Source organism: Haemaphysalis longicornis, unplaced genomic scaffold (assembly GCF_048455015.1).
Source record: "Haemaphysalis longicornis isolate Haplotype H1 unplaced genomic scaffold, Haemaphysalis longicornis Haplotype H1 scaffold_29, whole genome shotgun sequence".
Taxonomy (NCBI): domain Eukaryota; kingdom Metazoa; phylum Arthropoda; class Arachnida; order Ixodida; family Ixodidae; genus Haemaphysalis; species Haemaphysalis longicornis.
The window spans coordinates 1,632,686-1,652,187 of record NW_027526331.1 but is presented as its reverse complement, the minus strand read 5'-3'; the positions used below and the strand labels follow the sequence as shown (position 1 = coordinate 1,652,187).

Here is a 19,502-nt window from a genome sequence, read left to right as displayed (position 1 = left end):
GGACGCACTCATGAGGAGACCAATGGCCTGCTCCACCGCCTTTCTAGTCATTATATAAAGCATCTCTATGTCTTCCTTGTCGAGAAGAAGACAGGGGGTTGACGTAAGTAACTCTCGAGAGGACAAAAGCTTCAATTAATCGAAAGGCACCGGATTCCCTTAGGCCTCGCTTCTTGGTGGCAACTCGCCTGATCATGTGTATGATTTGATTATTGCTGTTTTTGAGGCGCTGCAAGGAGACGTCACTCTTGGTGTTAGCCTCGAGATTTAGGCCCAGGATCTTGATGCCGGGGCTTGGAGTGATGGCCTGGCCATTAAAGAGTATTTGAATGTATTCCTTGCTTTGGCGTGAGGGCGGACGACAAGGAGCTGTAATTGTTTACGTGAACACTGGAGGCCACAGGCTTTAGCCCATTGGCGTACTAGAAGTGAGATGCCATGCATTGGTGTGAGCTTCTTTTAATTTTTGTAACTCTTAGCACGTGAGCAAGGTGCGCACAGGGCCGCTAGACGGGCGTGATTGGTCGCGTGACGCTTTCACATGGCATTCAGCGAGAACGCAGGGGGTAAACCCGTAGATGTGCTTGGTGAGTACACCACCTGTCTTCCCAGTCTTCGCATGTGCTCGTAGCTAAATCGGTTAGACAACGGGCTCTCGCTGTATTAGTCTATTAGTTCCAGGCTCGATCCCCGGCGGTGCCAGTAAATTCTTTTATTTGTTCGCTGGAGTTTTCTGGTGACACCAACGGTCGCGAAAGAACCCTTGGGGGGTAGAGGTAAAAAGCTTTGCTTTAAAAAATGGTGCTCAGGAACTACATTTCTACTGAAATCGCACGCTCCTCGTCATTTGATCAATGCATTTCCAAGCATTGAAGGGCTGTATGCAGATTACAACGAAAAAAATCACTTTCCGCGGGCATTGCAGGACAAAAATAAAAAAAGACACCCCAACAGGATTCGAACCACCACATTCGAGCGGTGCGCTGTGTCCGACGCCCTAGACCACTCGGCCACGGCGGAGCTTTTTTTCTTCTTTATTGCCGGTCATTTATAAATAAATACTCATGGTACAGACAAGATTAAGGTACCAACAACGAAACCTGGTACAAAACATACAATGCATAAGGCGGCCAACCGTAACTCCGGCTTGGCCTTGTGCTTGTTTTCACAACTGCTAGTAGTAACAGTCGTACACAACTCTTACTCTCACATTTTCTTTCTGCGCCTGGTTTGGTCTCACACACCGCAAAAACTCTTTATGTTGGCCCAACAACGCTGCCGAACCTTTAGTTGGTAGTTAATATTTGTGGACTTTAATTACGCTTAATGCACTCATAAGCGACAAAACCTCATCATCATATTCTTGTTTGGCGTACACTTCCTTCAGTTTGCTAACATTTTCTGCAAAGTAAGAATCCACTGGCCTGGCATTCTCATCACTGTTTCTGACAGCCATTCTGCTACGCCATATAGCATGTAGGCTGAGGAGGAAGAATACACCGTAAAGGGCCTGATCACATTCAACTTCAAGGAAACCTATGCCTTTCGGTGTCAGCGGGAGGTCCTTTTTTAGAGTCCTCTGGAGGACGTCTCAGAAGAAGACGGCGTCCCAGCAATTGACAAAAACATGTTCCACGCTTTCTGGCTTTTTACACAGACGACAATCTTTACCCCAAGGCAAAAACAACCCCCTTTCGTCAAGCCACGTTAGGACTGGTAAGGTCTCAGTGTGCAATTTAAAAAAGAATGTTTTTACTCCTGCGGGTAAGATCATTTTCTTGACGCGTTTAGTCACTTGTGTATTATGACGCGTGCTTCCCTGTTGTTTTCTCACGTGCAATTTCATTGTGCGCTGTTTTTGTGGCCTTACCTACATGTTTCTTTTTAATGACTTATACGCGAATTAATACCACGGCCATACGTCATATACAAAATAGCAGAACCGTTTGTCCTGCGACAAACAAGCCACGGTTCAGGAAAGCACGACAGTTACGTTCGTTGGAATCGCGTTCAAGGTTAGGCACGTCATGCTTATGACTTTTGAAGTATTTCATTCTATACACTGGTTCGGGACACAGGAGTTCTACCACAGGAGTTCTGTGACAAGTGTGTGGCGCCCCCCATCCCTGACACCGCCGAGCACGGCTGCTCGGGGGTCAGTCACCGTCACCACCAGCACGCTGCATGTCGTCTCTCGGCAGGAGGGTACCCCTACCCTCCCAGGTTCACGAACGCGGGACTAAATCGTGACACTGGCGACGAGGGAAGAAGCCCGCGGACCGACCGAAGCCACCGTGAAAGCCGCCACCGAGAACGCCGAGACACCGCCCCCTCAAGCCAGCCGCCATTACGCCATGCCGCTGTACGGGAGGCTCGAGCCGTTCGAGGGTGAAGGGTCCGCCTGGCCGGTCTACGAGGAGCAAGTCGGCGTGTTTTTTTGGGCGAACGACACACCCGAGGCGAAACAGCGCGACATCTTCCTGGCCAGCTGCGGGACCCGCGTCTTCGCTCTCCTGCTCGACCTGCTCAAACCGGCCACGCCGCACGAGAAGTCGCTGGGTGAGCTGCTCGCGACGCTACGCTCGCACTACAGCCCGGCTCCGTCGACGCTAATGGAGCGTTTTCGCTTCAATAACCGGAGCCGCCGAGACGGAGAGACGTTCGGGCAGTTCGTCGCAGCGCTGCGAGGGTTGGCGAGCGGCTGCGCCTTCGGGGAGCAGCTCGACTCGCTGCTCCGGGACCGTTTCGTCTGCGGCATCAACGACCCCGCCATGCAGACGCGACTCCTGGAGCTTCCCGACCCCTCGCTGGACGACGCCGTGAAGGCAGCGCTGGCGATGGAGGCTGCGGCCAAGGACGCGGGCGAGCTAGCACGTGCGGCCGGCTCACCGTCGGCGGAGGCGGCGGTGAACAAGATGGCGGCACGGCATGGCAGGTGCGTTCGCTGCGGTGGTGACCACCCCCCCTCCCTGTGCCAGTTCGCGCAAGCGGAGTGCTTTGCGTGCGGAAGAACTGGGCACATTGCTCGGGCGTGCCGAGGGGGGACGACGGCAGACGGACGGAAGCAGCAGCCGGCGTCGAGCACAGGTTCCGCGCCAGCCCACGGCCAAGAGAGTCGGCGCAAGGGTAGGCGGCGGGGGCGTGCGGCAGCAGCTTCGGGTGCAACGGCTAGGCTTCACGTCATGGCCGAAGACCCGCAGATTTTCGACATGTGGCACGCGGCCACAGTGCAGCCGCCGGTGCCACCATACTGGCTGACCGTCGAAGTCTGCGGGCGCCCCATCTCCATGGAGCTGGATACAGGGGCCAGTGTGTCTGTCATGGCCGGGAAAGTATTCAGACGCACCTTCCCTGGCGTGGCCGTCGAGGCGTCGGGCGTCATGCTGCGCAGCTACTCCGGACAGCTCGCCCAAGTCGAGGGTAAAGCCCAGGTCAGCGTCCGCCTTGGCGACAGGGAGGCCACCCTTCCCCTGTACCTGACCAAGGGGCCGTCACCGACGCTGCTGGGCCGGAACTGGATCCAGGCTTTGGGCGTGAGGCTGCCGGAGTACGAGGAAGCAGTGCGTGCGGTGGAAGACGGCCCGAGCCTCCTGACCAAGTTCGAGGCCCTGTTCCAGCCTGAGGTGGGGACATTCACCGGCACGGCGGCAAGCATTCAGGTGCCAGAGGGAGCACTGCCCCGTCCAGCCCGACTGCATGCACGGCGTCATCGAGCAGCTGCTACACCGGCGAGAGGCCGGCACCAACGGCGGCGGGGTGCTGGGCACGAACGGCCGCCTGCTGCACCTGGTGGTGCTGGGTGTCAGGGCCAGTGCCCAACAGGTGGCGCAGGCTATGCAGCAGGTGCTCCCGCAGGGTTTCTTCGGGATCATCGACGGCGACGTGGGCCTGCCGCACAACTCGTTCCGCACGGAGCCCCTGCCCCACGGCTGCCTGTGCGTGTACGCCAGCCAGCCGGGGCTGGAGCAGGCGCTGTGCGCGCTGGTGGAGAGCATCGAGCGGCTGCACATCTACCAGGCGCTGTCCGCGGTCGCGGGGCCCCGGCTGGACATGCGGCTGATGCTGTGCATGCTGTGCGGGGACCCGTACGCGCCCGAGTAGGTGCTGGCGCCCCTGCTGGCGCAGCCGGGCTGCCTGGCCACGGGCCCGCTGCACTGCCTCAGCCTGGACTCCTTCAAGGGGAGCCAGCTTCACCGACCGCTGCCAGCACAGCACCAGGGGCTGGTGCTACTCGCGCCACTGCGGCACCACGCGCAAGTCCTTCGACACCGGGAAGGCTGACAGCCGGTGCGAGTGTGACACAGGCAGCACCTAATGCTTCCACAACGGCCTCGACACCTGTGCTCCGGCGGAGTGAGAGACTGCAGAGACCTCCGGACCGGTACTGGCCGGGGGGACAGGTGCTTTGTGTTTGTGTAGGACAAACAAACTTGGGGGTGAGGGGTGTGACAAGTGTGTGGCGCCTCCCATCCCTGATATTCGTTGGCCGCTAAGTTCAGTGGCCCCACCACGCTCGGTGGGCAACCTTGTGTGTGGCCGGGCAATAAACACCGCCGAGCACGGCTGCTCGGGGGTCAGTCACCGTCACCACCAGCACGCTGCATGTCGTCTCTCGGCAGGAGGGTACCCCTACCCTCCCAGGTTCACGAACGCGGGACTAGATCGTGACAAGTTACGTTCGTTGGAATCGCGTTCAAGGTTAGGCACGTCATGCTTATGACCTTTGAAGTATTTCATTCTATACACTGGTTCGGGACACAGGAGTTCTACCCCATTACAGGATAACCGTTTACGCGTAACGTTTGACAAGTACTCAACAGAAAATCGCTCGCTTAAAAACATGAACGACATTACCACCTCGCGCAAAAAACCACTCACTGCGTATCTCTTCATATCTGTCGTAGTTACTATGAAATTGGACATCGCAGAACACAATCTGATCTGCATGTACGTTCGAAGAAATGGGTTTGTCTCGTCGCGCAAATACAAAAATCTCGCCACCAATTGTCTAACAGGTTCGACAACCCCAGCCCGCCCCCTTTTAACCTGCGAAACAAGTTGCTGCGTTTCGTTCGCTCGAAGCATGATTGCCACACGAACATGGCAAGCAACCTATGAAACTTTTGGATGGTAGCCCGTGTACAATACAGCGCTTGCATGACATACCATAACTTTGCTATCAGAAACGTGTTGCAAATTGTCGCTCGGGCGAAGATCGATGCATGCCGGCCGGTCCACACTTCCGCTTGCGCCTTAATTTCACGCGCTCTCCCTTGCCAATAAAGCGTGTTCTCGCGGTAACTATCGAGCGGTACGCCCAGATACTTAGTGGGCGTGGTTGTCCACTCGACCTCTTCGAACACGCTGGCCGTATTTTGCCATTTGCCGTGCCACGTCCCTATGCATTTATTCAAATTTACATTACCGCCTATGGTTTCGCAAAATTCCTTCGTGACGGATAGCACATTACCCACACTCTCCCGATCGGCACAAAATACGGCCACATCATCCGCGTACAACAACACCTTCACCTCACATGCACCTAGTCGGAATCCACGTATTTGCTCGCTCCGAATAATTTTTGCACACAGTGGTTCTAGGTATAACGCGAACAACAGTGGGGAAATGGGACAACCCTGTGTGACTGACGACGTAACTTGTATTCGTTCTGATATCTGTTTATTACTATGAAATTCGTTGTGCAATGCTTATACGCTACTCTGATTCCTTCTGTTATAACCGAGCCCAATTTCACGTGTTCCAAAACAGCAAAAAGAATGTTGTGGTTAACTTTGTCAAACGCTTTTTCCATATCGATTTGTAACATTGCCACATTCCGGTCGTCAGCATCGCAACACTCAAGAACGCTCCGGTTTGTGTGAATGTTCGTGTAAATACTTCTTCCTTTTATGCCACACGTTTGATGTGGGCCTACCAACTCTTGAACTACCGACTGCACTTGTTTTGCCAAGACTTTCATTAGCACCTTATAATCGATGGTCAATAATGTTATGGGGCGATACCCCGTCACCTTTGTCAGTTGTTCTAGCTCTTTATTACTCACGTTCAACGAGGTAGTCACACACTACCAACTTACGCGAAGAACACTCCCGCTGGCCCACCCTGCTCTCACACGCCCACAGTCAGCAGCCTTTAGAATGCTTCAGACCGGTTCCTTCCCAACCAGGAGCCGGTTTAGCTTATTTCACCCGGAAATTGACCCTCACTGTCCTCTCTGCGACGCAGCTTACTGTAACTTAGACCATATGCTATGGCAGTGCCCGGCGTTACAAGAGGACGCCGAACTCATCACAGAGGAAGAATGGACCATGGCGCTCCACAGCGAAGATTACTACACACAACTCCGGGCTGTCCAGAAGGCCTGCGTTAGAGCGGAGATCCTAAACCTGCCGCCACCCGCGCAGGTGCGGCCCGCGTCTACTCTAGACGGTCCTCTGGGCCGCTAGGTTTGACCTTCCGGACCTAATAAAGTTCAATGTCTGTTTGTCTGTCTGCTCTTTGGTATGAGGACCATGTTGCGGATTTCTAATCTGCCGCCAACATGGACAATGATGATGATTGTAGAGACGCTGACAACGAAGTGGCACGTTCACGCGCCTCGCGATGCGTGCTGGCACGTTCGCTCGTGATCGAGTTCGGAACGCTGCGCTTGAACGACCATGCACGGCTTTGCGTCGCTCTCTCCACGGCGCCAATAAACCCTGAAGATCGGCTTTCCCGACTCGTATCATTGGTGCCGAAAACTCGGGAAGCAAGCCAGCATCGCGGCGAGCCTTCCTTTTACGAGCTGGGTGAGCCTTTTCTTCAGCTACGACCGGCATGGAACGTATCAAGAACAAGCGCGCGTCACGGCGGGCTATGAACACGAAGATTATCAGCGAGGTGGACCAGCTGCTACAGTCTCAGCAGTTGGACCTTTCCGCCCTTCGTGTCATTCACGGACGTCTCCGAGCAAGCAATTCAGCATTGTCTGCGCTCAACGCCGAACTCGAAGCCCACCTGACCGACGACCAGGCAGCCGAAGACTACGCTTCGGTCATGGAGTATGACGACGCAGCGACCAGCGCACTGGCTTTACTCGAGCATCACATGGAGGTATTGAGGTCATCTTCTACGCTCCAGACTGCTCCTCCTCTGGAAGACGCCAGCGGAGACCGCCGGGCTGCGACGTCTACCGGACAACCCATGCAAACTACTCGTGAGTTTGGAGCACGTCTCCCGAAACTAGAACTGTTGCGCTTCGACGGAGCTATAACGCGGTGGCAACCCTTCTGGGAAATGTTCCGACATTTGGTACATGAAAACCCCAGGCTGTCCAACACCGACCGCTTCCACTACTTAGTTTCGCTTCTCGACGGAGCTGCTGCGGAAGCCGTTGCGGGCATTCAAATTACCGAGTCCTCGTACTCAGACGCCCTAGATGTCCTAAAAAATCGTTTTGGAAACGCAAAGCTGATTGAGCAAAAGCACTTAGAAAACCTGCGGATGCTCAGGCCTGTCGATTTATCTAGTAACGTGGCCGCTTTGCGGAAGCTTTACGATTCCGTGCAGATAAACCGGAGAGGACTAGAAAGCCTGGGAATCGGCATGTCATCATACGCGGCTATGCTGAATGAAGTGCTTTTGAAGGTCATACCTAGCGACATTGTCGTGGACTACTTGAAACGACAGAGCCTTGCTGCGAGCACATCTCCTACGAGCAGTCAAGCTTCGTCGGAACAGGAGATTGAACATCTGCTGTCTTTTCTGCGAGTGGAAGTAGAGTGCCGAGAAAGAAGCTGTCAAATCAGCAAGCCACCGCGAAGTCATGACGCCGAACGCGCATCTAAGAAGCAGCCGTTTATTCCGGCCGCTGCGGTTCTCCACAACAAGGCAGAGACCTCTGCTTGTTTCTTCTGCGCCGCTACGGATCACACGACTGAAGAATGTTCTGGCGACATTGAATTAGCTGACAAGCGAACTCGCCTGTCAAGTGACGGCCGATGCTTCAGGTGCACCGGAAAGGGACATATCGTACGGAGTTGCCGAAGAAAGGTCCAATGTCAATCATGTAAGCGCCGACATGCCACCACGATGTGCGCCTACCGCAGCGCTAAGAGACCTTCGTCGGAATCGGCTGGAAAAACGCGACAGGCAGCGATGCACATCGCCACACGCAAATCAGCCGTCCCGCGACTCATCAGCGACGTCCTACTACAGACGTTTAGGGCATGGATGACAACTTCGTCGCATTGCTGCTACGTCCGCGGAGTGTTTGACAATGGTAGCCAGCGGACATTCATCAGAGAAGACGTCGTCGCTAAGCTGAAGTTAAAGGCGACTGGCGAAGTCGATCTAGCCATCAGTGCTTTCGGCCGATCTGGAGGTCCCAAGAAGAAGTTTAAAGTCGTCAGAGCGACCCTTCGCAGTCAACATGACAGCACGTCTGCTGAGGTCGACGCCATCGTCGTGCCTTTCATTTGTGAAGACGTGGCTGAAGCACCAAAGGGCAACACGCTTTTGCAACGCCTGGTCTCCGAGGGGAAGCTTCTGGCCGACACCATTGCTTTCCCAGGTATGGAGTGCAAGCAAGTAGTAAGCCTTCTAATTGGATCCGACCAGATCTGGAAGTTCGCGCCAAAAACGAGCCAAGTACAGTGGGAAGAAACGAATCCTGCTTTGGTCGCCGTCAGCACAAGACTGGGATGGACCTTACAAGGACCGTTATCTCTGCGAGAGAGCAATAGATGCAAAGGCAGCACCCTCGTCTGTGTTCTCCGCACAGACACGCACGACAATGAGGACCGACCTTGCTCTTTTCGGCGGTTTCGGAAGGTAGATACTGTTGGTCTAAAGAACACTTCGATTCCCCATCCAGATGAAGATGCATTGCGCAGGTTTGAAGAGTCTACGGTCGACAACCGCAAGAATGCCCTTTCCAGACCTCATAGGTTACCTCGACAACTTTCTGCAAATGAAGACGACGTAAGAGCCTACGATAATGCTTTGAAGCAAGGCAAGAGCGCTGACCACGCAGAAAAAGTTGTGAAGGGCCACATTGAAAAACGAATGAATCTCAACTGCTCCTCACAAGAAAAGAAACGCCGGCTACTGGAACCTGGAGATGACCGTTGTAACCACTCCATTGGCAACGCTCATATGCGACTTTTTCACTGTGGAGTCGGCAACGCTCTCGCTGAAATACGTGAGAGTGACGGGGAGGCTACAGGCCGACAAAGCATGAAGTTTTCGGACGTTGTGAATTGTGTTCACTTTCCATGCAGCAAGCAACTGCGACCACAGCGCTGCCGAGGGACGTAGTCGCAGTTTGGTGGGCGCGGAGGATGTTGCGGATTTCTAATCTGCCGCCAACATGGACAATGATGATGATTGTAGAGACGCTGACAACGAAGTGGCACGTTCACGCGCCTCGCGATGCGTGCTGGCACGTTCGCTCGTGATCGAGTTCGGAACGCTGCGCTTGAACGACCATGCACGGCTTTGCGTCGCTCTCTCCACGGCGCCAATAAACCCTGAAGATCGGCTTTCCCGACTCGTATCAGACCATGTGCGCTCGATAAAAAGGCGGTGGCAGAACGCCTCTCTGTAAATTGCCTTCAAAGACTACTTGCAGCAGCCCCGAAAGTTCGGTTTTGAACATTTTATAGAAACGAGCGCCCAATCCATCTGGTCCAGGCGATTTACTGTCGTTTAGTTCGTCTATCGCTAGCTCGATCTCTGCCTGACTGATTTGTACTTGTAGTTTTTCCGTAGTGTCATTGTTCAGTTGAGGTAAAAACTTTAAGAATTCCGTCTCGAATCCACCCTTTGGTGGCTCTTTGTTCCCAAAAAGTTCCATGTAGTGTTCGGTGAATGCATTCATGATAGCCTTTGGTTCTTTCTTTATCGCACCACGATATACTATCTGGCTTATCTCTTGCTTGCGTGCGTAACTCTTCTCATCTGCCAGTGCGCGTTTAGTGGGCTGCTCCCCCGCCAATAACTTTTCCCCTCTCGCCCTTATTACCGCTCCTTTGTACTTCTAGGAATCCTATTTCGATTTTGACACTTTTGACGTCCGAATTGAAGCTTTCGGGCATCTTATTTTCTTCCTTGGTGAGCTGGGCAAAGAGGTTTCGGAGCTCGATTTCCTCCTTTCTCTCTTCGCGGCAGACCTGACTAGAGCGTTCGATAGCTGTCGTCTTGACGTTCTGCTTGAAACGTTCCCACGCTTCGAAACAATTTTCGCTGGCCTTGTCATAATTATCGCGCATCAAACATTCCCTAACTCTCTGCAAATAAACCATCCTGAAGCAGTTTGGCATTCAGTTTCCACAGCTCGCAATTAAAATTTGACTTTTGCTTTCTTTCAGAACCCATCGACAACGTAACCAGACAATGGTCGCTGAATGACTGTGGTTCTACATCATAATTATGACATACTGGTACAAGCTCTGACGACGCGTATATGCGGTCCAGACGCGCATGGCTGGACCCCTGAAAGTGTGTGAAAACCGGGGTCCCTGTACCACTCAGAATACTGTTTGCGTCGTGTAGGCTCTGCTCATTGATCTACGCCCCTAGCAACTGCGCACTTGCATCTGCTGGCGCGTTCGGATTGGCCCTGTCACAAGTACGATATACACAATTAAAGTCACCCATTACTATAATGCTTCTTTTACATTAAAAAAAACTTTGTCTATTCAACAAAGAAGTACCTGCGGCACTTAGACTTTGTTGGGGCGTACACACAAATCGCTCTGAACTCTTTGTCTCCCGACAAGAAATCACATACGACAAAGCGCCCCACAACACAAGACACCACATTTTGAACTATCATGTTAAAAGACTTCCGCAACAATAAACAACAGCCTGCGGAATTCCCTACCGCGTGACTCACGCACACTTCAAACCTATCACAAAAAATATGCACCACGCTATCTGTCGCCCGTTCACTTTCAATTTTTGTTTCCTGAAGCTTACCTTATATTATGTGTTGCACCTCTCTGAAAAAAGTTTTTGTAGGGTATTCCGGGCACAGAAACTGATCAGTATTTGAATAGCGCTTTTCCACTAAAAGTCTATAGACCCCCCCCCCCCCCCCTTCGAATACTTGATACACAGAGACTGCCTGCGTTACTTATTAAGCCAGGAAATACGATCGCAAATTTTAGCTCGCAAGCAGATCGCGAGTCCACCCATCGAAAAAAATGTGCTCTTTGTACATTTGGTTTGCGCTTTACGATGAAAACATTGGTTGATTTTGATTATTCGTTTCCTAGAATAAGTTGAGTAACTCTTCGTGTGGACTTAACATTCCTTACATTTTCTACAGGCTTGCCAGCTGTGCACGCATATGCAGCTTCAGTTTAGCGAAGTCAGAGAAGCTTCGGTAGCCACGAAATACGGAACGCATAATCTGTATAACGGTAATTTCGGTTCGTTGGCCTTACGAAGGTTATTATGCTCTGTGAACGTACAAAATATAGGCACATTTCATCGCGGCCCGAATCTTGTCGGGGCCGACTGGCCGCCTTGGTCAACGACCCTGTCATACTACGGCAACTCTCGCTCGGTCGGTGTGTTTGTATCGTCGTCGGAGTAATATGACAAGGCGATCTCTGGATTTGGCGTGCCAGCAGGCTGTCGTCCCCGGGGGTGTGAATGCCTGGTGTGACTGCGACGGGGGAAAGAACGGGGCGTTTCTGCATGGCGCCGTGGCGGACAGCTCCTGATTTGTTCACTCCTGTTTCGGGGTTGGCGTGTGTCGATAGAAACAGAAATTTCACCCTTCATGTTATGGTTTGCCCGACAGTTGCACTTGTAAAACGTACTGTATTTTGTTTTCTCCGTGGGGTAAAACCCGGTCGTATGCTTTCACTGCACTGACTCAGTTACAACAGAAGACAGCAGAAGTAGAGTGAACTAGAATAAGTTCACTCTAGCAGAAGGGTCACCGCGGAGCAGACCGGCCGACCCCTGCCAGTCTGTTTCTGGCTTCCTCCGCCAGGGCCTTAATTGTGGCACAGTCTCTGCCGTGTCTTCAATCAGCGAGAAGTTGATCTTGCAACGTACAATGAGTATGGCTATAAAAGACGCGCTTTTAATATCACATAGGCATTTACACTAGTCCAATTAACTTCAAAGGTAATAAAGTCTGCTCTCCTCTCCTCATTCTCATGCTGGTTAATGCGAAGGCTGAGGCGGTAATACAACAGCATATTCCGCCATATTTACAGCTAAGCATTTTATGCGCTCTAATTGGCTTTACCTACGCCATTTTTAATCGTGAACAATTATCTTATTCCGCTATTGTCGTAGCAAAATTCCTTGCAGTCAAATCAGCGTAGTCGATAACACGGCAAAGCTGAAACTTGGGTGAGTTGGTGTTAAACAAGAAGTGCAAATGTAACGCTTATCAGCCGCGGCTGTCGACCCGAGTTTTGTTGCACTTCTGTTGGGACCAAAGATGAAGAAGTTTCGTGATTTAAGTCTTGGAAGCGTGTATGAGAGCTTAGAACTATCAGAAGGGCAACAGCAACGTGTCAGAACAAAAATTACAAGTTCCGGGTCATAATAATCTTGGCCCAAATGGACGAAGGTGAAGCAGTGAAGCAGCTTGGCGCCTCGTTCTGATACTATATCACGTGCAGTGACGGCGCAACACGGCGAATTTTTTTTCTGCCCTATTTTCGTTTCTTTGCGCGTTTGCAATGTTTGTGCCTGTTGTACAGTCCCGCACAAATGAAATGTGAACACGAAAATATGAATCAGAACACACAAAATCAAATGAATACGGATAGTGGTGGTGAAATAATGACTCGCTAGTGGTATACAGTTGAAACTCGATTTTATGAAACCCGATTTGACGAATTTCCCGAATTAACGAACAAATTCGGATTCCCCCTGCAGTTGCCCGTAGGCCTAATGCTTTTACGGACTCGAAATAACGAAACAAACTCCGCCGCCAAACCCGATTTAACGAAGCAATCCGGGAAAAAAAGATACGGAAAAAAGAGGTTTTTCCAAATTTATGGCGTCTAGAACGTCTGGCAGTGTGCTGCCAGCGCAGAAGTGGTTGCAGACTGCCTCCACACTTTCAAATGAGCTTCCAGACTTCTACTTCCGAGGCTACGCCGGGCTCCACAAGCCCGCAACATGAGCAGAAAGAGGCATCGCCCACTTGTTGGGAAGAGCTTCGTCGGCGTGACGAGGTGGCCACGGACCAGAACTTCGACGACTTAGTGAACGCTGATGCAGACCCGGACGCTGACACAACAGAAGTTGTCAATGACGAGGAGATAGTGCAGCTTGTTTCCGGCGCACAAAAGGAGTCTGAAGATGCGAATGATCTGGACTGCCGAAGCTGCCGTGCCCACACCAAGCCAGGTGATGGACCCCGTCGACCTTCTGAGGCGGTTTGCTGGGGCACACGAGGGTGCCGAGGACGCTTTGACATCGCTGGCCAGCTACGAGAAGTGCGTGCTCCCGATGTTCACGAAGCGCGCAGACGAAAATCACGAGCTTTTGCACTAGGCAATAAATTTGTCGTTCTCTCGATTTTACGACGTTCCCTATTCAACGAAACAATTCGCGGGTCCCGGTGACTTCGTTAAATAGAGGTTCAACTGTATTTGGAACGAGACCCATTCCCAATATTTCTTACTGTAATAGAGCCACGCGAAAATGTCACTTGCGCGGAAAGAAATCGCGCTATTTGTGTGTTCTGGTTCATACTTTCGTGTTCACGTTTCATTTGTCCATGACTGTACGTGTATTTTTGCTGACAAGGCTTCGAGCCCGATTATGGCCAGAGTTTGCTACAGCCAAACCTGGATATAACGAAGTTGATAAAAATTCACAATTTTTTGCTACATGCAGGTTTCTGTTACATTCACGTTCTGAGTCGCGTGAATGAAGCAGAAACAATACCAAAATTAAGTGACGGTGAACTCACTCTTCAAGGATTTCTTCCACAGTGGAAAACTGTGATTTGCGCCTTCTGCAATTCCGCGAGCTTAGGCTTTACACGGCACTTCAGAGAAACAAGGTTACTTACGTCAGTGTTCACAAACGTAAGGTAAGTATCACTTGTACCTTTTGACACGATTCGGTGCCTTAACGCGTCTAAAGAAACACATTTATGTTGAAAGGGCGCCTTTTTGCGCACTTGATGCTCTTTTACAATTTTTTGAGAGCGTGCAACCTGGGATACTGCATCGGGGGGCGACATTCTTCGTTTTCGATGGCGGAGATGGCCTTTAAAATTGCGATCTTCTCTTGAAAAGACAACACTTTCCGTATTCTGGCAGCAGAACTCGTCACCGACGAAACAACACTACAGATAGCAGTGAAGACTCAGGCATGCTTACCTCTTAACCGACCCTGAACTCACACGTGGAAACGCACGGTAGTTTGATGTGCGGGAAAAATTAGTAGATTCCTCCAGTGATTTTTTTAGAAAAGGTGCAAACAACAATGACTCATCAGTGTAGTGAATTCATTACATCAAGGTTAACTGTCGCAACGCCTTCGTTACAGAGAGTTCACAAACGCATGAAATTCAATGGGGGTGGCAATGGAGAACTAAAAAAAATTTGGGTTGATTCTTCTGTCATAGGGATCGGTTTAACACGAAAGTGAAATGTGCAGCGAAATCTGCAGCTGAGCATGATTTGCGGGTCGTCTGCTGTCTTGTGGGTGTGCTTGGCGAGCGACGTCCTGGTGGCGAGTCGTTTCGGGAAAGGTGCACTGGCGTCATTTCCGTGATGGATATGACGTCAGTGAAATCTTGGTGTTTCCTGGCATAAAACACGTTCGTGTTAAAATAAAAAAAAACCGATAAAGATAAACCCGAAGTATAACGTACTCTTTGGTACTAAAGGTTGCTTCCTCGCAAGAAGACAATGTGTGCAGGGGTGCACCCTGTACAGGCCGCTTGCTTCGTTGTACTAGCGTCACTTCCGTGACGGATATGACGTCAACGAAATCTTCGTGAATCCCTTAATAAAACACTGTCGTGTTAAAACTTCGTTAAATCCAGGAATTATTCGCATAGAGGTTCGTTACATCCAGGTGTACTTGTACTCTGAACAGCAAGGGAATGCTCACCTGCACTGATCGCCTGTCCGTGCTACTCCGAGCAGGTGTCGACCGAGAGGCTTCGTAGCGTCGCCGAGCGCGCACTCGCGGAACAGCTTTTCATCCCAGCAGGTGTGCGTCGCCGTCAAGTCTGCGTGGCAGTTTTAAAATTACATTGAATGCGGTCCCAGCTTCTGGGCCGCCGTTCCCGTGAGCGGAAAAAATCTCAGCTCGCCGGTTCCTGCGTCATTCGTAGTGAAATAAACAGCAGTCCTTTGTTACAGAGTGCACGGAAGCATGGAGGCCAGAAGTGATTGTTTGAAGAGTATACCCTGGCTTCTGGAACTTACAATACAATACATACGGTAGCACGCTCGCGCAAACGCCGTAATGTGAATTGTGTGTGGGAAGACCTCAGCAAGAGACCTGAATCCTGCTACTTTTCATTTACCAAGTTTGTCTTGGCCAAATGCGATATGAAATTTACTTTATGCCACAAAACGGGTCTGTACATTAACAGAATGACCTACCATGCGGCGAAAGGCAAAAATGAGACCACCCGCCACGGTGGCTCAGTGGCTAAGGCGTTGCGCTGCTGAGCACGAAGTCGCGGGTTCGATTCCCGGCCGCGGTGGCCGCTTTTCTTATGGAGGCGAAAAGCAAAAACGCCCGTGTGTACGAGATTTCGGCGCACGTTAAAGATCCCCAGGTGGTCAAAATTAATCCGGAGCCCTCCACTACGGCGCGCCTCATCGCCTGCGTTGCGTCGGCGCGTTAAACCCCACAATCAATCAATCAAACAAAAATGAGACCGTGGATTCGTAAGCATATTTGTATATGATAAGAAAGCGAAAGCGTTCTTTTTTCTTTTGGATATGCTTATCGACGAGACTTTTACGAGCTTGTTAACGCAAAGCATACAGCATGGACATCGCATTTTTTACAGAATCATTCCTGAGGAATCTACGCTGCTGCGACACTGCCTTCGTAGATGACGAAGGAAAAGTGAGACTGCGGGTCAGAGCCTTTGTAGAGGCGACGTTGGTGGCGACGCATCGTTTCTTTTCTGATGCACGCGCTATGGAGCGCTTCGCAGCCAATGGGCGCGAACATTTTGATTGTGTTTTATTAATGCGTAGCATTGTTTGCCGAGTACGCCCAAGGCCAAAAGCGTGTAACGCCCTGCATTTCCACAATAATGCAGATTTCACGAAAGTTTCACCTGAAATCGTTAGAATAGCGTAAATGAAGGTAATTGGTCGAACGAAAAAAACAACTAAAAGTAACAAAAATAGAAAAATTACGAAAAATTTCAAAACGTATACCGCATGGCATTTACACATCAATGTAGGTTTCGCGAAAGTTTCACCTGAAATCGTTATAATTGCGTAAATGAAGATAATTGGTTGAACGAAATTTTGGAAAACTAAAAAATAACGAAAATATAAAAATCACAATAAATGGCGAAACGTATAACGCATGGCATTTCAACAATATTGAGGATTTCACGAAAGTTTCACCTTTAATCATTATAATAGCGCAATTGGAGATAAATGGTCGGACAGGATTTAGAAAAAAAAACCTAAAAAATTTGGCTGTAAAAAACTCACACTCATGACAGGCGGCATAGGAATGCTACGCATTAGTAGCTAATTCTCTGAATTTCTGCAGAGTTTTCTTTCTGATGCGCGCACAACAAATGGCGTCGCGAACGCGCGTCAAGTGTCTCTGCTGCAGGTGTTTGCGCTGGCTTCGGTACCAGTGGCAGAGGTCACGTGCCTTCCGGACACCGCTTTTGTGGGTGCCTTTCACGTACGCTAACTCCGTAAGTGCTTCCGTGAAAATAGCCTAGAAACGCTTCCACGCTAGCTAAAATGTTGTTGAAGTGTATGTTAAGTTCGGGCTCCGCATGTAATTAATGAAGGCCGCCGGTGGCCCATGTATTGGCGTCGCCTCCGCTGGTGGCTACTTTCCCGTGCCCCTTTCATGTAGCCGCGCGGACGCCAAGTTCGGAGCCGCGGAGAGCTGTTGTGCCCGTCCTTTTGTGTGTCAAAGGATGGGGGCGATTAGCCTGAGTGCCTCTGTCGCGTCGAGGGTGGCAGGATCATTCGGCATAACAAGCTGACGGGCGGCCAGATGATCGTATCTCTTAGTGTTGGAAGCGCGCGCGGTGTAAGTTTGGAAAATCTTCGACTCCGGCGGCGGGCGCTCTTCGTCGACGGGTCGTTCGCCTCGACGATGGTCGCCTCGGCTGGCAGCGTCTCTCCCCGTGGTCTGTTCAGGTGGCCGGCGGCGCCCCTTTAGTCTGGGAGGGAATTAGCAATCCTCATTGTCACGCCGCGCGTGCAGACGCCCCACGTCGTGGGAGGCGTCGCACGGAGGGAGGTCAGCCGCGCGGGGACCGCTCCGGGCCCTCGGCTTGGCTGTTGTTTGTGCGGATGCCGCCGGCTGAACGTAATGGATGGTTCACTTTAGGCCGCAGATGGCCTGTATTTTCTGGCCGGGTGCAACAGCGTGCGTAGGAAACGCACTATGAGTGTGTAAGAGAGAGTGTTAGGTCACGTGACCGCAGGTGGGGACATGTGTGTGATTGGCTGGTTCCTCTGGCCAATCAATGGTTTCTTTTAATTATTTGAAAGGTTTTTTCTCTCTTTCTTGTACGCCCCCTTCTTGGAGGCGGGGTTTTTCGTATCAAAACCGGAGTGTTGGGTTTTGTCGAGGGTCGGTCGAGAGGGGATCTAGTTCAGTATAGATCTCGGCCGAACAGGCTGCTGCTGTCAGAGTGACAATGTAACCGTCACTCTGACCTGTTGTAAAGTTGGAGTAATGTAAATAATGTAAATAAACCTAGTATCGAGCAAGGAAGGCAGTCCTCATCCCTCACCCGCTCCAAGCATCGGTCGTCGGTCATCGGAGCGAGTCGAGATCGTCCTCTCGGCTCGCGCATCAAAAGAACATCCCTATTTCGCCTCCATCAGTTCGCCAAGAAGATGGAGAGGCGAAATTTAACTGGCGCAGTCGGCAGGATGACCACGACCATCGGCTGGAGCTGGTGGGGAATTGCGGAGAGACTCCTTCAACGCAAGGTTCGGCTCCGACCAGCGACGAGCCAGACTCCAAGCATCGACGGGGCGACACCTCAGCGGGAGGCCTCGTGAGTTTCGGCTCAGTGCGGCAGCAGCCGCGATTCAACGGCAACGGGGCGACACCTCAGCGGGAGGCCTCGGGGGCTTCGGCCCAGGGCGGCGTAAGCCGCGGTTCAACGGGGCGACACCTCAGCGGGAGGCCTCGTGGGCTCTGGCCCAGGGCGGCGTAAGCCGCGGTTCAACGGGGCGACACCTCAGCGGGAGGCCTCGGGGGCTTCGGCCCAGGGCGGCGTAAGCCGCGGTTCAACGGGGCGACACCTCAGCGGGAGGCCTCGGGGGCTTCGGCCCAGGGCGGCGTAAGCCGCGGTTCAACGGGGCGACACCTCAGCGGGAGGCCTCGGGGGCTTCGGCCCAGGGCGGCGTAAGCCGCGGTTCAACGGGGCGACACCTCAGCGGGAGGCCTCGTGGGCTCTGGCCCAGGGAGCACGGCCCCATCCCAGCGGCGAGAGCGGCGCATCGGGTCCACGAGCTGCTGCGCCAGCGATACTGCGACCCGACCGAACCCGGAGCGAGCACAGGTGGGCCCTGATTTGTTTTCTCCGGGTTCACCATGGCCACTATGCTAACGGGATGTCGCGGCACCGACCGGAAGGTTAGTGCCATTGTGCTCGAGATCGAGGAGTTGAGAGCTGAATTAGCTCTCAAAAATGCCCAGCACGCTTTGGAAAAAGCTAGGCTAGCGGGTAGCCGGGGCGCGGATAGCCCGTCCGTATGGACGGCTGAGGAGCTCAGTGCTCAACTAGCCCAAGGGAGGGCGGAGATCGCTTACGAGAAAGCGAAGCTCCGCAGGATCGGCGAACTCGAAGAGGACGCCAATCTTTTCACGGTGTTTGTTCCCTCGTGGGCGCTTCGAGCGCCACGGGAGAAGGAGAGTGGGAATGTCGTGGAGGTGGCAGAAGCCACCCCAGTTGTTGGGCAACACGTTGGCGTTCCCACTGTTGTAGATGAGATCTTGGAATCGCGTGAGACAAATGTCTTAGCTGCAGCGATTCTTTCTGTGGCGGCGGGCAATGTTGCCGTGGCCGCGCAGGGAGGTGTCGAGAGTAGCACCGCCCCATGCGCTGACATAGATTCCGCGGCCGACCGCGAGGAGCCCCGCGTGGATGAGCCAGTGCACAGATCGAGAGAAGCTGCAGAAAGCATGCTAATCTCAGAGGAGTCAGAGGAAGTGCAGGGGCCATGCAAGGCGCGCCTAATTATGGAGCTTGCGTGTGGGAAGCATGAATGCGCAGGCGGTCCGCGGCGTCGTGCGCGTAGGTCGATTCCGACAGGCCC

At 52.3% G+C, this 19,502-nt stretch overlaps 1 protein-coding gene across 2 annotated transcripts in view; it reads right to left on the bottom strand.

The window, feature by feature from the left end:
* LOC144173087 (uncharacterized) overlaps nt 1-19,502 on the bottom strand; it is a 47,734-nt gene that overhangs the window by 4,452 nt on the left and 23,780 nt on the right. For both annotated transcript variants that reach the window (XM_077701601.1, XM_077701603.1), the window contains exon 8: nt 15,112-15,232. In XM_077701601.1, the coding sequence (XP_077557727.1) occupies nt 15,112-15,232 (121 nt within the window). The remainder of the gene's footprint in view (nt 1-15,111; nt 15,233-19,502) is intronic.